We start from the raw sequence: 14,376 nt of genomic DNA, 5'->3' as shown, positions 1-14,376 counted from the left end.
TGGAAATCCGACTGCCCTAACCTCGGGTATCTTCGGCGCCTCAACGTGGGGGACCCCCGAGACAGTAAGTCCGGCCTTTCAACTGCTTGGATTGGAGGACGACTGACGAAGCCCAGGGTTACGCTCCAGGTAGTGGGTAAGTCCATCTCCTTTTTGCTGGACATGGGGGCTACCTACTCTGTTCTGCCTTCCTACTCGGTACTTACTCGAACCTCACCAATTACTGTTATGGGGATCGATGGGACCTCCTCCAATCCTAGGGTGACCCTTCCCCTTACCTGTAGCCTGGATGGGTTCCCCTTCCCCCACTCGTTCCTATGATTCCTTCCTGCCTGGTCCCTCTACTGGGTAGGGACAATTCTCCAGAAACTAAGGGCAACTATCTGCTTCCCCCCTTTCTCCCCTCTATCCACCTCAACCTCTCTCATCCTACACCTCTCCACTCCCTCGACCCTCACTCCAAATGACCTACCTACTGTAGATCCTCAGGTATGGGACATCTCAGAGCCCATCATTGCTTCCCACCTTACCCAGGTTAAAGTACAGCTTAAGGATAACTCTTTTAAGTTTCCCTCTCGAGCTCAGTTTCCTATTTCCTTAGCCCACCGCCGGGGCCTGAAACCTATCATAGAACAGCTTTAATGTCAGGGACTCCTGATCCCCATCATTTCCCCCTGTAACACCCCATCCTCCCAGTACACAAGCCCTCAGGTGCTTATCAACTGGTATCAGACCTTAGGCTTATCAACGAGGCCGTGCCCCTACACCCTATTGTCTCGCATTCCCCAAACACCTCTCACTTTACTGTACTGGATCTAAAAGACGCCTTTTTCACTATCCCCCTGCACCCTGATTCTTATTTTCTCTTTGCCTTCACCTGGGAGGATCCCGACAGGCACGCTTCTGGACAACTAACTTGGACTGTTCTACCCCAGGGGTTCAGGGACAGCCCTCACATTTTTGGCCAGGCCTTGACTACAGATTTACAGCAGTGCATCCTTAAGGCCAGTACTCTACTGCAATATGTGGATGACCTCCTCCTCTGTAGCCCCTCCCTCTTGGTCTCCCAAGACGACACCTCCACCCTACTTAACTTTCTGGGGGGCCAAGGGATATCAAGTCACCCCCTCTATCAAATCATGGTCTACTCTCCGCCGACTCACAGACCTTAGCCACCGATCCCTGGCCCATCTGACTCCTCCTCGTCTCCAGCTATTCCATCTGCTATTCCTAGAAAACTCGCATCTCTCTCTACCTCCCCCCTGCTTAAACCCTGCAACTTTACTGCCTACACCCTTGCCAGATAAGGGGTGGATCTACATTCAGGACAGGATTGCCCTAGCAGGCAATCTGGTGCACACCTTGATTACTGACATCCACCGATCCCTCCATAGTGGTCCATAGGCACTCCACTAATTTCTTCAGCCATTGTTCTATCATCCTTCCTTATCTAAGGTAATTAAAGTTGTCCACAGGGCTTGCAAAACCTGTTCCTCCGTGAATCCGCAGACCAGGGCCTAACCATCAGCTCCGAGGCCATCAGCCGGGGGAAGACTGGCAACTGGACTTCACTCACATGCCTCACCATAAAACCTTTCGCTACCTATTAATGTTGGTTGATACATTCACAGGCTGGATCGAGGCATACCCCCCGGCTCAGGAAACAGCGGACCTGGTGGCTACAATACTCATCGAGCACATCATCCCGAGGTTCGGATTGCCCCGAACTCTCCAGTTGGACAACGGACCCGCCTTCATCTCCAGTGTAACCCAACAGGTAGCTGAGAGCCTCAACATAACCTGGAAACTTCACATCCCATACCACCCACAGTCATCGGTAAGGTAGAAAAGGCCAACAGGCTGCTCAAAGCCCAACTCACCAAACCTACCCTAGAAACCCATCTTTCCTGGCCTACACTTCTGCCTAGGGCTCTCACCAGACTCCTGGCTACGCCCCGCGGGCCTTCGGGCTTAAGGCCATTTGAATTACTACACGGCCAGCCCTTTCTTATAAATCATAGCCTTCCGGCCATTTCCCCGCCTCTTTTATCCTATCTACCTTACCTCACTCTACATTGTAGGGATACCCCTCCCTATTGACTGGCCACTTCCCAACTTCAGGGCCACAAATAATACGGTCCATATTGGCTGCATGGGGGAAACATACCTATTACTAATGTGTCCTCCCCCCTTACCACAGCAGCTGCCATATCAATAACTCCTCCCTCCTGTACTGTACTCCCTCGGGAATATTTCTCTCGTGCCCTCAGGGAACCTATCGCTGCCTGACCACTAATGACTCCCTGGGCTGTATATTCCTTCTCCTATCTCCTTCTACCACCATCTACTCTGAATCCCAGTTGCTATCCATCCTATTCTCCCAACACCGTGCAGGAAGGGCTGCCTTCCTCCCATTCATAATGGCAGGAGTAGCCACAGGGGTGGCAACTGGAACAGCGGGTATAGGAACTTCCATAGACTTTCTTGACGAACTCTCCCAAGCCCTGAATGATGACACGGAACAGGTTGCTGACTTCCTCACAGCCCTACAGACGCAAATCACCAGCCTGGCAGCCTTAGCTCTACAGAACCGACAGGCCTTAGACCTTCTGACCGCCGAAAAAGGGGGGACCGGCCTATTCTTAAATGAAGAATGTTGTTACTTTGTTAACCAATCAGGTATAGTTACTTCCAAGATCAAAGAACTCAGGAATTGGATCCAAGCACGGCAGCGAGACACGTCCTCCTGGGGCCTGGACCCCTACAACTGGGTAACCTGGCTGCTCCCTCTGGCGGGACCTGTATGCATAATCCTCCTTCTAATCTCAGTTGCTCCCTGTCTTTTCCGGTACTTGCAGGGTCGCCTACAAGAACTTGCCCAAGTATCTGTCAACTCCTCCTCCAGCCCTACTCTCGCCTGCCCACTTCTGACTACCCCTATAACGACGCCCCCTGTCAGCAGGAAGTAGCCAGAACCCAGTCGACGCCCCTGACACCATTATATTAAGCAAAAGGTCGGAATGTTGGGCTGGCAGGAAAGGCTACTAAAGATGGCGAAAAGTTCCCGCCACAGAACCTGAGCTCGGACAGGAGAACAAAGGCCCAAGCAGGAATCTGAGACCCCCGCCCCGGGCTCCTGTGGACCAATGGGATCCCGACGAGCAGGCGAGATATCCAAATAAGGGAAACTTCCAAAAGACCACTGAGCTTCCTCCAAGACCCCTTAAAAGCCCCCTCCTCCCTGCCTTGGGCTCGACTTCCGCCACTCTGCTTTCCAGAGTCGCGGAACCTCGCCCGAGGGTGCCCACCTCCTCCCGGTGCAACTTTCTCGGCTCCCCTTCTCCTGAGCCCTGAAACTTCGCTGGAGAGCGTTTTTAATAAGTCTTGCACCCACTTTGCCTGGTGTTGTGTTTATCTCGCCGGAAAAAAACTTTACACAGAGCATAAACGATAAAAAGAAAATTTTCTACTTGAGGAGATTACATAATACCTCAATCTTGAAAAGTCAGTCTTTTTGATCTGAACTTCAGTTTTCCAACTCATGCTTTACAAGGTTAGATCTTGTCTAGACCAGAACTGTGAGGCTGATTTTGCCCTAAAGCACAGGTCCTCAACTCAAGCCTGCCTGGACATTAACAGTCCAGATTTTAGTTCCAGTTCTACTAACAACTGTGTTCCCACTTAATCTCTAAAGACCTTTCATTGTCTGCAAAACTGGGCTTGAGGTTTCTTAAGTTCCTTCCTCCATTACAAACAAGAAAATAAGAGTTACCAGGACTTCATTTTTACCATTTGAGATTCACAGAAAAAAACACCATAGGTCTTGGAAACTGTGTGATATAATTGATAGAAGCCTGAAGAGAACTGGTTTCTAGCTTTGGTTTGCTATTTATTTTTTAAGATTTTATTTACTTCTTTGACAGAGAGAATACAAGCTGGGGGAGTGAGAGAGAAGCAGGATTCCCGCCAAGCAGGGAGCCTGATGTGGGGGTGGATTCCAGGACCCTGGGATCATAACCTGAGCGAAAGGCAGGTGCTTGAAGACTGAGCCACCCAGGCACCCCTGGTCTGCTACTGATTAACTAGTTAAGTCTTACTGAGGAATAGCTTAACGGCAGAAAAGCGTAAGCTCTGGAGTCAGACAACTATGTACTTACGTAAAGTTTGCATCTCAGCTTCTTCATATGTAAAATATATAAAATTAATTTTAACCACACCAAATGCCCACTTTTATGTAATCTCCATGCCCATCATGGGCCTGAACTGGCAACACTGAGATCAAGAGTCGCATGCCCTACCTACTGAGCCAGCCAGGTGCCCCCCAAATGCCCACTTGTTTTTTTTGTTTTATGGACTTTAATAACAAGATAATGAAGGTATTTAGCATATTGCTGGGCTCATCATATAGGCTCTCAGTAAATTCAAGCTGTAGTATTTTGATTACTAATTTTTTATAGATTTTATTTTTAAAGTAATCTCTACACCCAATATGGACCTCAAACTTCACAATCCCAAGATCAAGAGACACATACCCAACCATATGAGCTAGCTAGGTACCCTTGATTACTATCATTAACAACTGTCAAGAACCATTATAAAACTTAGTCATGCCTTCCCCATAGCTGCACTATGTTGCATCTCAAATTCAAAAATTTTAAGGTTTTATTTATTTGACAGAGTGAGAGGGATGACAAGTAGGCAGAGCAGCAGGCGGTTGGGGGGGGGCAGGCTCCCCACCAAGCAGAAAGCCGGAAGTGGGGCTCTGTTCCAGGATCCTGAGGTCCTGACCTGGGTCGAAGGCAGAGGCTTAACCCACTGAACCACCCAGGCGCTCCTCAAATTCTCTTTAATCAAAGCTATAAATATGTACTCCCCGGGAATACTCCATAAATTTGGAAGCATTGCCACGCAGGACACTACAGTGTTTATTTAAATCTGATAAGCAGCTATAAAAATAATTAAGTCTGACACACAGCTATAATAGATGAGAACTAGTCTCCAACTAACCAGACTAAGGAGACAGCTAAAACAAGTTGCACTCACCTCTCTTCTTGGTCTTTTCCAAAACTTTCAGAAAAAAATAATTAAGAATAAGGGAAATATAGGAAATTTCGTTAACTTCCAAAGAAGAAACTCAGTCTTTTTACCCAAGTTCATGTAGAAACATGATAATCACATCACTTCCATAGATAATTACATCCAAGAAGCTTTTAATATTGAGGGTATTTGGAACCATAAATGAAATCTCAAGAACACTGCAGTATCCTCATAAATGTATTGTGGGTGAGCAGTAAAGACTGAAAAAAGGAGGCTTAGGTCATTTGTGTCAAAGTCTTGAAACCTAAGCAGCTGGAGTGAAGGTGTTCACTATACCAGTCCCTCCAGAAAAGGTTAGCATCGTGTTCTTCACTTCCAAAGACAAGTTGCAGGTGAGTCAGGCTTAGGTCAATGTAACATATACTTACTGATTTTATGTGCCCAACAAGGGTAAAGGTCATTTAAGTGCTAGGAATTCTACAGAAACGACCTAGCATGGAATGTAGGAACTCTGGTTTGACCGAGATCCAGAGGCACCAACAGAGGAAACAAGGCCGGTAGGACACATTTATCATTTCTAAAGATTTCCCTGCCGATGGTGGAAGGAAGAATACTTTTTTTTTTTTTTTAAGACCATTGAGAAGAGTCTAGGTAAGATTTTTCTTACATTTACAAAATAAATTCATCACATGTGAATTGTTAACGGGGACTCTGTAAGGCATCATTAAAAACTCACCCTGATTATGAATGTTCAAAAACCTACTCCTAATGGGAAAAGGGGGGCTCCAGAACTTGCAAACCAAAGACGTGCTCTAGGAAGTTATGTTTGTTGCATTCCAAATAATTTTGGCATTACCTGATAAAGTTATGTATACCCCTAGGACTCAATGATTCTCCTAGGACTCCAAGGCATGTATCCTAAAGAAACCCCTTACAGATTTGCACTAGGATCCAGGTAGAAGAATGCTTACAGCATTCTTTTTAGTACCCCCAAACTGGGACAACAAAACGTCCATTGACAGAACGGTTACGCTGTTATAATCATACAATGGAATACTAGGCAGCAATAAAAATTACCTATATATACAAATTTACTATAAATTCAAAGCCACAAAACACACTGATCCCATTCGTAAAAGTTCAAAAACAAGCAAAGTAAAACTGTTATTGTTTAGGCATGCATATACAGACAGTAGAGCTAGAAGGAAAAGCAGGAAAGTATCATACAAGTCTAGGGACGAAATTGTTCTCAGGAAGGAACGCTAGGTGTGGGCAGGACTCCTGAGGGGTGAGCAGTGTTCTTTTGTCCGGGTGTCTATCATTATTTTTCTTTAACCATGTACGTTGTATGCACTTTTCTGCATAGGTTGTATCGCATAAAAATATACTGATATCCCTGCAGAAACCCACGCCTCTACAAAGGTGGGTGCTCGCGGCGGACCACCCGCCGAGCCATCCAACGAGAAGGCCGCCTGCCAGCTCCGCACGAGAAGCAGGCCCTAGAACGGCCGAAGTCCTCGCGGACTCACAACTGGCGCATACCCTCTCCCTACTAAACAGCCGAAGTTTTCAGGGAGTCGACGCTCACCGCGACCCGGGAAGGGACGGCCGGCTCTTCTCACAGCGGCCGGAACCACGAGACGCCCGCCACGTCGGCCCTTCCACCGCCTCCGGAACTCCGGGCGGGAGCCGGGCGGCTCTGGGGCTCAGCCCCCCGGCTTCCCGAAAGAAGGCGGAGCCCCGGGGTCCGAGGCGGTGACTCCCCCCCGCCCCGAAGCCCGAAGGCGACCCCGGGGCAGTCCCGCCCACGCCGGAGCGCCGGCCCCCGGATCCGGGTGGGCGTGGCTGGCCGTGGCCCGGGCGGCTGGGAGGGGGAGGGGGCGCGTACCTCTCCACCGCAGAGGATACCTCGCCAATTCCCGGTGACTGAGACTAGAGATTACTTCCGGGCACGGCCCCCGCCACCCCTCCCAGGCAACCACTAGGTCTTTTTTAATTAGGAGTGCGGACACCGGCGCACGCGCACTGCCGAGCTTCCGTGAAGCTGCTAGCGGCCAGGCGGGGAAGACCCGCCGCTGCTGCCGCCACCGCCGCCGCCGCCGCCAAGGCCGAGCGCGTGCGCGCGGCGACACGCAGCGGGCCGGCGTCGGGGCGCGCGCGGCGGCGGCGGCGGCGGCGGCGGGGAGGCGGGCCGGCTGGAGCACGATTGTGCGCAGTGGCTCGTCCGCCGCGGCTCTGGCCAGGGCCGGCGCTTTCCGGAGGCGGGGACGCGAGGCTGCGGGCGTGGCCGGGGGCGCGCGCGGCGGGCGCGCGGTCCCGAGTGAAAGGAGAAGGAGGGGCAGCGGGGGTGACGGTGCGAGAGCCACTGGCAGCGCCGGGGCGGTCGTCGGCGGCCGGGGCCGAGGAGAAGGTGGGCCAGAGGCCAGGTCAGCTGCCCCGACCCTCGGACGCAGCCCCAGAGCGAGCGGCAGCGGTTTCTGGTGAGGCGGGGAGGCGCTGCCAAGCCCCAGCTGGGGAAGATGTTCAACGTGGAGTCGGTGGAGCGGGTGGAGCTGTGCGAGAGCCTTCTCACTTGGGTATGTGGTGACGGGCGCGTCGGGGAAGACCCCCTCCCCCAGGCCTCCTTTCCGGGATCCCCCACGCTTGTGGCGGGGGGCGAGCGCCGAGGGCGGCGGTGCCGTCACATCCGGGGCCTGGGGCGGGCGGAGCCGGGGGCCGCCGGTGCGGGCCGCGTCTACCCCAGCGTCCGGGCCGTGCGGGGGGCGGCGGGGAGCGGCCGGGAACTGGGCAGGGGGCGCGGGGGGACTCGGCCCCGAGTCCGAGGGAAACTTGTCGGGCTTGAGGTGTTGGCTGCTCTGCGAGTGGAAACCGGCCGGGTGGAGGCTAATGATGGGGTGCGGGCGGCACTATGATTAGGATTGTTGTTGTTTGCAGCTGACGAGGTGCAGGCGCTTCCCTTGCGCTGCCGGGGACGCCGGAGCTTGGCTGTCTCTGCGCCCCGCGCAGCCGGTAGAGGCACTCGGGACCCCTGGTTACGACGTTCCTTGCCTTTGTTGTAGCGTTCACAGAGCACTGAGAGGGGAGCCCCTTGCGGGATGAGCCGGGCGCCCTGAAAGAGAAAAGTACTTTGAAGGGAGGGTAGGAAAAATGCGGAAGGGCACCCAGAGACGGTATTTAAGATGCGAGATACGCTTCAGAGATGAGAAAGTCAGCCGCGTGGAGATACTTATTAAAGGGATAACTATAAAAACAAATCTGGAAGCTATGTAGGAATCAGTGATGGAACTGGACATTTTGGGTCGACGTTGTGGGCTTCTGATTTTGAATTATTGAACACTTATTTTAAATGTCACGTTTTAAAGATGAAAAAAAGGATGAAGATGAAAAAAAATGTTTCGTTCTAGTGCTGATTATTGTGTCTTTAGCAGCCTTTTCGAGAGCCGGACCTATAACCCAGGCTGTGTTTCACAAACCTAGGTGTCAGTTCTTGGCTTGTGTGTTTGTATGTATAGGGTCCGCAGAGCCATGGGATAAACCTAGTGCTTTCTCCAGGAGTTTTACTCACTGCTAAAAATGTTAAATGTCATTTCTAGAATAGGACACTAATATATTTATTGAGGTAACTACAGCATTAGGGTTAATGTTAAAGATAAGATACAGATGTCAAAAGAAATTCTGTTGAGTGGTATCTGAGTCGTTTCAGATCTCTGAAATGTATGTGTCACTTTCCTGTGTGGGGGCACTTCATGGAAAGATTAAAGAAGCATTGCGTTAGGTAGGTTGTAACAAAGGTAGTGTAAATACTCTGAGATTTTTTTCTTTCTTTTAAGATTTCATTTATTTATTTGAGAGAGAGAGAGCGCGCGCGCAGTAGCAGGGGCAGGGGCAGAGGGAGAGGGAGAAGCACACTTCCGTGCTGAGTTGGGAGCTGGACTTGGGACTTGATCCCAAGAACCTAGAGATCATGGTCTGAGCTAAAGGCAGATGCTTAACTGACTGAGCCACCCATGTGCCCTACTCAGATTTTCATAATGTGTTCTGTGAATCAGATTATGTGTTCTGAAATAATACATGCACTACTAGGGTTTGATATGTTCTGTAACTTTACGTTACACTATTACTGGGATTTCAGCGTGTTTTTTGGTTTTTGCAAAAATATATAGTTAACATATAGCTTACAAATATAGTAGGCTCCAACTTCAGACAAGAAGGGTTTCATTACTGTATTTTAGAGAAGAGGGAAACTGTTAAGCTGCATAATATGGCCAAGGCATGGGAGAGATAAAGGAAAAGAATGCCCACATTCTTTGATCCTGTGGCAGGAATAGATTTGGCAGAGGTTGTAAAAAGAAGATGAGGATCTTAAGGTGTGCTTTTTTGAGTCTGTACAAGTAAGTTCCTCCCTCAATGCTAGAAAAAGGCAGTAGGGCAAAGATGAGGAAGCTAACTGAATCTGAAGTAGGGCTACGTGGTTTAAAGTCTAGAAAGACAAGTCTTGAAAACCGGTGTATGTGAAGGCCATCTGCAAGAAGATGGTGATCACTGCAGTTTTTTGAGTGAGAAATGCTAATAAAAATATAGAGGAAGAGTCTTGGAGAAGTTTGAGGAGACACACAGTATGAGAGCATCTATTTAGGATCCGGTAAATGTCAAGAAAACAAAACCTAAGTTATCAGATTCCCTGAAAACCAGGGAATATGGTGTTGTAGAAAAGAATTTTTGAATTGTCACTGGAAGGCCCAAAAGGGAAAATTTATGAAAAAATAAGATTAGAGATTTTCAGTAAAAACTGGAGGGGCAGAGTCTCTGCAAAGATGTACAATTCTAAGATTTGGAAACATTTTAAAACCTTGTGCATTGAAATCTTTCAAAATAAAGTTGAGTTTAAATGCTGGCTTCCCTTTGTCATTATAAAAAGAAGAATAAATGTTTATGCAGAAAATGAGGTAGCTAAAAGTGTACATTTAGCCTAGCAATTCCCTTCATATCTGGAGGCCAGTTTATGCTGAAAACAATTCCGAAACCAAGTGTAAGGGGGAGGAAAGTATGCAATACACTCCAAAGAAGACTCCCATTAGCACACTTGACTGGCTGAGTCAGTAGAACTTGTGATTCTCAATCTCAAGGTCCTGAGTTCAGGCCCAAGAGTTGGCATGGAACCTGCTTAAAAAAGAAAAGACAAGACTCCCATTTGGACTAATTTACTCTACATAAGCTTACAGCCATGTTGGTCACATGGGTTCTGTGCACACAGAAGATTGGGCGGTAACTGCAACACTTGGCAAGGTACAGGCAGCTGCCAGTGACCTAGAAGATCCAAAAACTGAAAGCTCAGTACTACGTGATTGATTCTTTGAGCTGACAGCCTTGCAGAATTCAAGAACCTCCATGCTGAATTATTGAAGATCATAATTAGGATCTTGAATATCAAAAGTTTATTTTCACTTAAACTTAGCAATTTAGTACTAGGTAGGAGGTAGATAGTACACTTTAGAAATTCTTCCACTAGAAATAGTTAAAATAATGAAAACTCAGGCACTTAAAAAGGGGTATTAGTTGTCCAGAATTCATTTATGTGAACATCAAATTGCCTTAAATGCTGGATAAATAGTTGTTGTATCAGAGTGCCTACTAGCCCAAGAATCAAATGTTCCAAAATTTTGTTCAAAGAGGAATAGTTAGGAAAAGACAGAGTATCCTTCTACCAGTGGAAAACACCTTAAGGTTAAATTCCAAATTAGAGTTTATGCAGCAAGCAAGTTCAGCAGGATGTGCTTGAAAATTTCCACTCTACCTCCTCTCCCCACCCTCTGAGTCAAATTGTATTCTTACCTGTTAAAGAAATCTGCCCTGCCTGTTGCACCTGTCAAGCCTAATTTCTTGAACTTTACGTAAAAAGATTGTTCTTTCCTAGGTGTAGAGACTAAAAAACCAGAACGAACCTGGAATGCTACCAGTTTAGTGGGAAAAGAATCATCACATAGGCTAAGTACATTTCTTCTGTGAAACCCAGCAACATTAGCATATCCTTGAAATTTTCATATTACTTAGTTAGAGAGAGGGGGAAAGCAGGTTCCCCGCTGAGCAGAGAGCCTGATGCGGGGCTCCATCCCAGTACTCTGGAATCATGACCCAAGCCGAAGGCAAAGGCATTAACCCACCAAGCCACCCAGGCGCCCCAGATTCTGATTTCTAACAAGTTTCCAGGTGATGCTGTTGTTAGTGGCCTGGGGACCATATACCTTGAGAACTGCTGCTCTAAGAGCAGGGATTTTTTATTTTAGCATTATTGGCATTTGGGGTTGGAGAATTCAGTGGCAGTGCCCTGTGCATTGTAGGACATTTAAAAGTAGCATCCCTGGCCTTTGCCTACTAGATACCAGTAGCACACACCTATTTGTTAAAAGCAAAAATGTCTCTTAGGGAGCAAAACCACACCTGGTTGAGAACTGCTGTGGAGATACTAATTCCAGGTGATCTCCTGTATTACTTTTCTCATGCTTTTGTGGGGGAGGGTGAGATGGAGGTTGGGAGATGTTAATAGAGCTTCTTGGAATTGAAAGAGGTTATGATCTTTTAGGTAGAATTTCACACCTTAATGCACTTAGGTGTAATTCTCTTTAAATTTTACTGTGCTGATCTCCAGACACATCCTGTAGATGTAAACTCAGTTGATGAGACTAGTAGATGATAGATATTTTAAAAATTAAAATATAATTCATATACCATAAAATTCGTTCTTATCTTTTTAATTTTTCCTTTAGAGTGTTTTTTAATGCGTTTATTATTTTTAAAAAATGCATTTATTTATTTAAAGATTTTATTTATTTATTTGACAGATCCCAAGTAGGCAGAGAGGCAGGCAGAGAGAGAGGAAGGGAAGCAGGCTCCCTATTGAGCAGAGTGTCCGATGGGGGCTCCATCCCAGGACCCTGGGATCATTACCTGAGCCAAAGGCGGAGGCTTAACCAGGTGCCCCTCCTTTATTGTGTTTTTAAGATTCTCTTTATTTGACAGAGCACAGGGGTGCACAAGCAGGGTGAGTGGGAGCCTCCCTGATGAGTAGGGTGCCCGATGGGGGACTCGATCCCAGGACCCCCGGATCATGACCTGAACTGAGGGCAGATGCTTAACAGACGGAGCCACCCAGGAGCCCCAGAATACATGCTTTTAAAATGTACAATTCAGGGCACCTGGGTGGCTCAGTGGGTTAAAGCCTCTGCCTTCGGTCAGGTCATGATCCCAGGGTTCTGGGATCGAGCCCCACATCAGACTCTCTGCTCAGCGGGGAGCCTGCTTCCTCTTCTCTCTGCCTCCCTCTCTGCCTACTTGGGATCTGTCAAATAAATAAATAAAATCTTTAAAAAATAAAAAAAATAAGATGTACAATTCAGTGGTTTGTAGTAAACACTTTTTAATCATCCCAAAAGGAAACTCCGTAAAGCTAGATTTCCTTTGGCACCTGCTTTTATTTCAAGCACAGATGGACCTCATGTAGCTTCATGATCAAGTATTTATTTACCTTAAGAGCCAATATAGAGAAAGTAATTGTTTAGAAGCCATGTTTTAAATATCAGAATGAATATTAATTTTTTCTAAGTCCCAAGAGAGAGATAGAATTTTAGAACTAAATTATTTACACTATTGAAGAATTACCTGATTTATTGAGTTTTTTCCTTTTAATTAGTCAGAGACCATTTTCTAATCTGCTTTGGATCAGAGGGTTGCAAATGCCTAACCAGTGTCCCACCACATAAGAATTATTTGATGAGTATGTTAAAAATCAATACCCAGCCTTCTGCAACTTGCCAGATGATTCTGATGTGCACCAGGTTTGGGAACCACTGCTTTAAACTTTTCAAAATACCTAGTTTACATTCATTTTCTCATTTATGCCTTTAGCAAAACACCTCTCCATAAGATACTTTTCCCAATTGCTAGATTAAAAAACTCTTAAGAGAGGTAAAGTGGCACATCCAGGTTCACATAGCAAATTAAGAGCAAAGCCGGGATAGAATTAGTTCATTACATTCAAAACATGCTCATTTGGGGCTTATTCTGTGTCAGAATTGTGTTAAGATTAGTGGTAAAGAGATAAATGAGATGTGGCTCTTACTGCTCTTTTTCCTCTTAAACCTGTGAGAGATTAATTTATCAACTGTAAAATGAAAGCAGGTGCTTATCTCATTTTAAACTACATTGTTATCACATTACTGTTGAGGCAGGGGATGGCTTCTTTTCATTACTCTCCCAAATGGATACCTAGATAAAAACCACTTACTATGTGATCTCTAAGATAATTCCTTTAGTTTCCACCCTGTAATCCTCACTACTCATAAGACTTTCCCATATAGGAAATATAAAGAAGCTACTGACTGCATTTGTCTATAGCTTTTTTTTTTTTTTTGAGATTTGATAATGATACAGTACAAAGAAGTAGCTACTCATCTACTGTTACAAAGTGAGAAAATGACTAAAACAATTATGAGAATTAAGGACAGTTTGTATTTATCAAAAATCTTAAAATGTGCATACACTTTGACCCAGTAACTTCACTTCTAAAGAATCTTGTTTTTAAATTATTTTATTTATCTATTTGGGAGAGAGAGCATGAGCACACCAGTGGGGCAGGATGGGGGGACAGAGGGAGAGGGAGAAGCAGACTCCCCACTGAGCAGGGAGCATGATGTGGGGGCTCCATCCCAGGACTCCTGGATCATGACCTGAGCCAAAGGCAGATGCGTAATTAACTGAGCCACCCATGCACCCCCAGTAATTTCACTTCTGAGTACGTAACCCAATAAATAAAAATGTGAGAAGATTTGAGTGTTCTTCCCAGTATTTCCATTGTCTCTACTTAGTTTGACCTCCTCTGTGTTAATAATATAAACCTACAAAAATAGGTCTCTGTGCCTCTTCCCCTCCAATCCTTTCTTCATACTGCAGCCAGGATGATCTTTATACAGCATAAATCTCATGTCTTCAGTCTCATGGAGTCCTTTGCTTAGCCATTGCTACCTACCTCATTGCTCTTTGAATAAAGTCCTAACATGGCTTATGAGGTTTTGTCTAGTAAATGCCCCATCTTTCACCATTATACTCTTTTCCCTCTTCCATCTCTTCCTATTCCCACCCCCCCATCCCATGCTAAGCTGTTTTTCATCCCTAGACTGCATCCCACTCACTTCTAATCTTTGTGTTGCTGTTTGCACATCCTGTCATACTCTTTCATTTTGCTAATCTATAAACTGGGAGAGCATGGCCGCATCTGTCTTTTCTCAGTGATTTATTTCCTTCTAAATCTTGGTTGCACTACTGGGTATAATCATTGTTGGCTCA

The 14,376-nt window shown here is 46.6% G+C and overlaps 2 protein-coding genes across 3 annotated transcripts in view; one reads left to right on the top strand and one right to left on the bottom strand.

Moving 5' to 3' along the window:
- The window catches only part of RNF170 (ring finger protein 170), a 51,335-nt gene extending 44,253 nt beyond the window's left edge, over positions 1-7,082 (bottom strand). The window contains exon 1 of the mRNA XM_044225281.1: positions 6,926-7,082. The gene's annotated coding sequence lies outside the window, so the exon portion shown is untranslated. The remainder of the gene's footprint in view (positions 1-6,925) is intronic.
- Positions 7,083-7,370: 288 nt separating this feature from the next.
- Positions 7,371-14,376, top strand: part of HOOK3 (hook microtubule tethering protein 3) — a 111,134-nt gene continuing 104,128 nt past the window's right edge. For both annotated transcript variants that reach the window (XM_044225280.1, XM_044225279.1), the window contains exon 1: positions 7,371-7,613. In XM_044225280.1, the coding sequence (XP_044081215.1) occupies positions 7,557-7,613 (57 nt within the window). In that variant the 5' untranslated portion in view covers positions 7,371-7,556. The remainder of the gene's footprint in view (positions 7,614-14,376) is intronic.

Source organism: Neovison vison, chromosome 11, assembly GCF_020171115.1.
Source record: "Neovison vison isolate M4711 chromosome 11, ASM_NN_V1, whole genome shotgun sequence".
NCBI classification, from domain to species: Eukaryota; Metazoa; Chordata; class Mammalia; order Carnivora; family Mustelidae; genus Neogale; species Neogale vison.
This window is presented reverse-complemented; position numbering and strand designations above follow the sequence as displayed.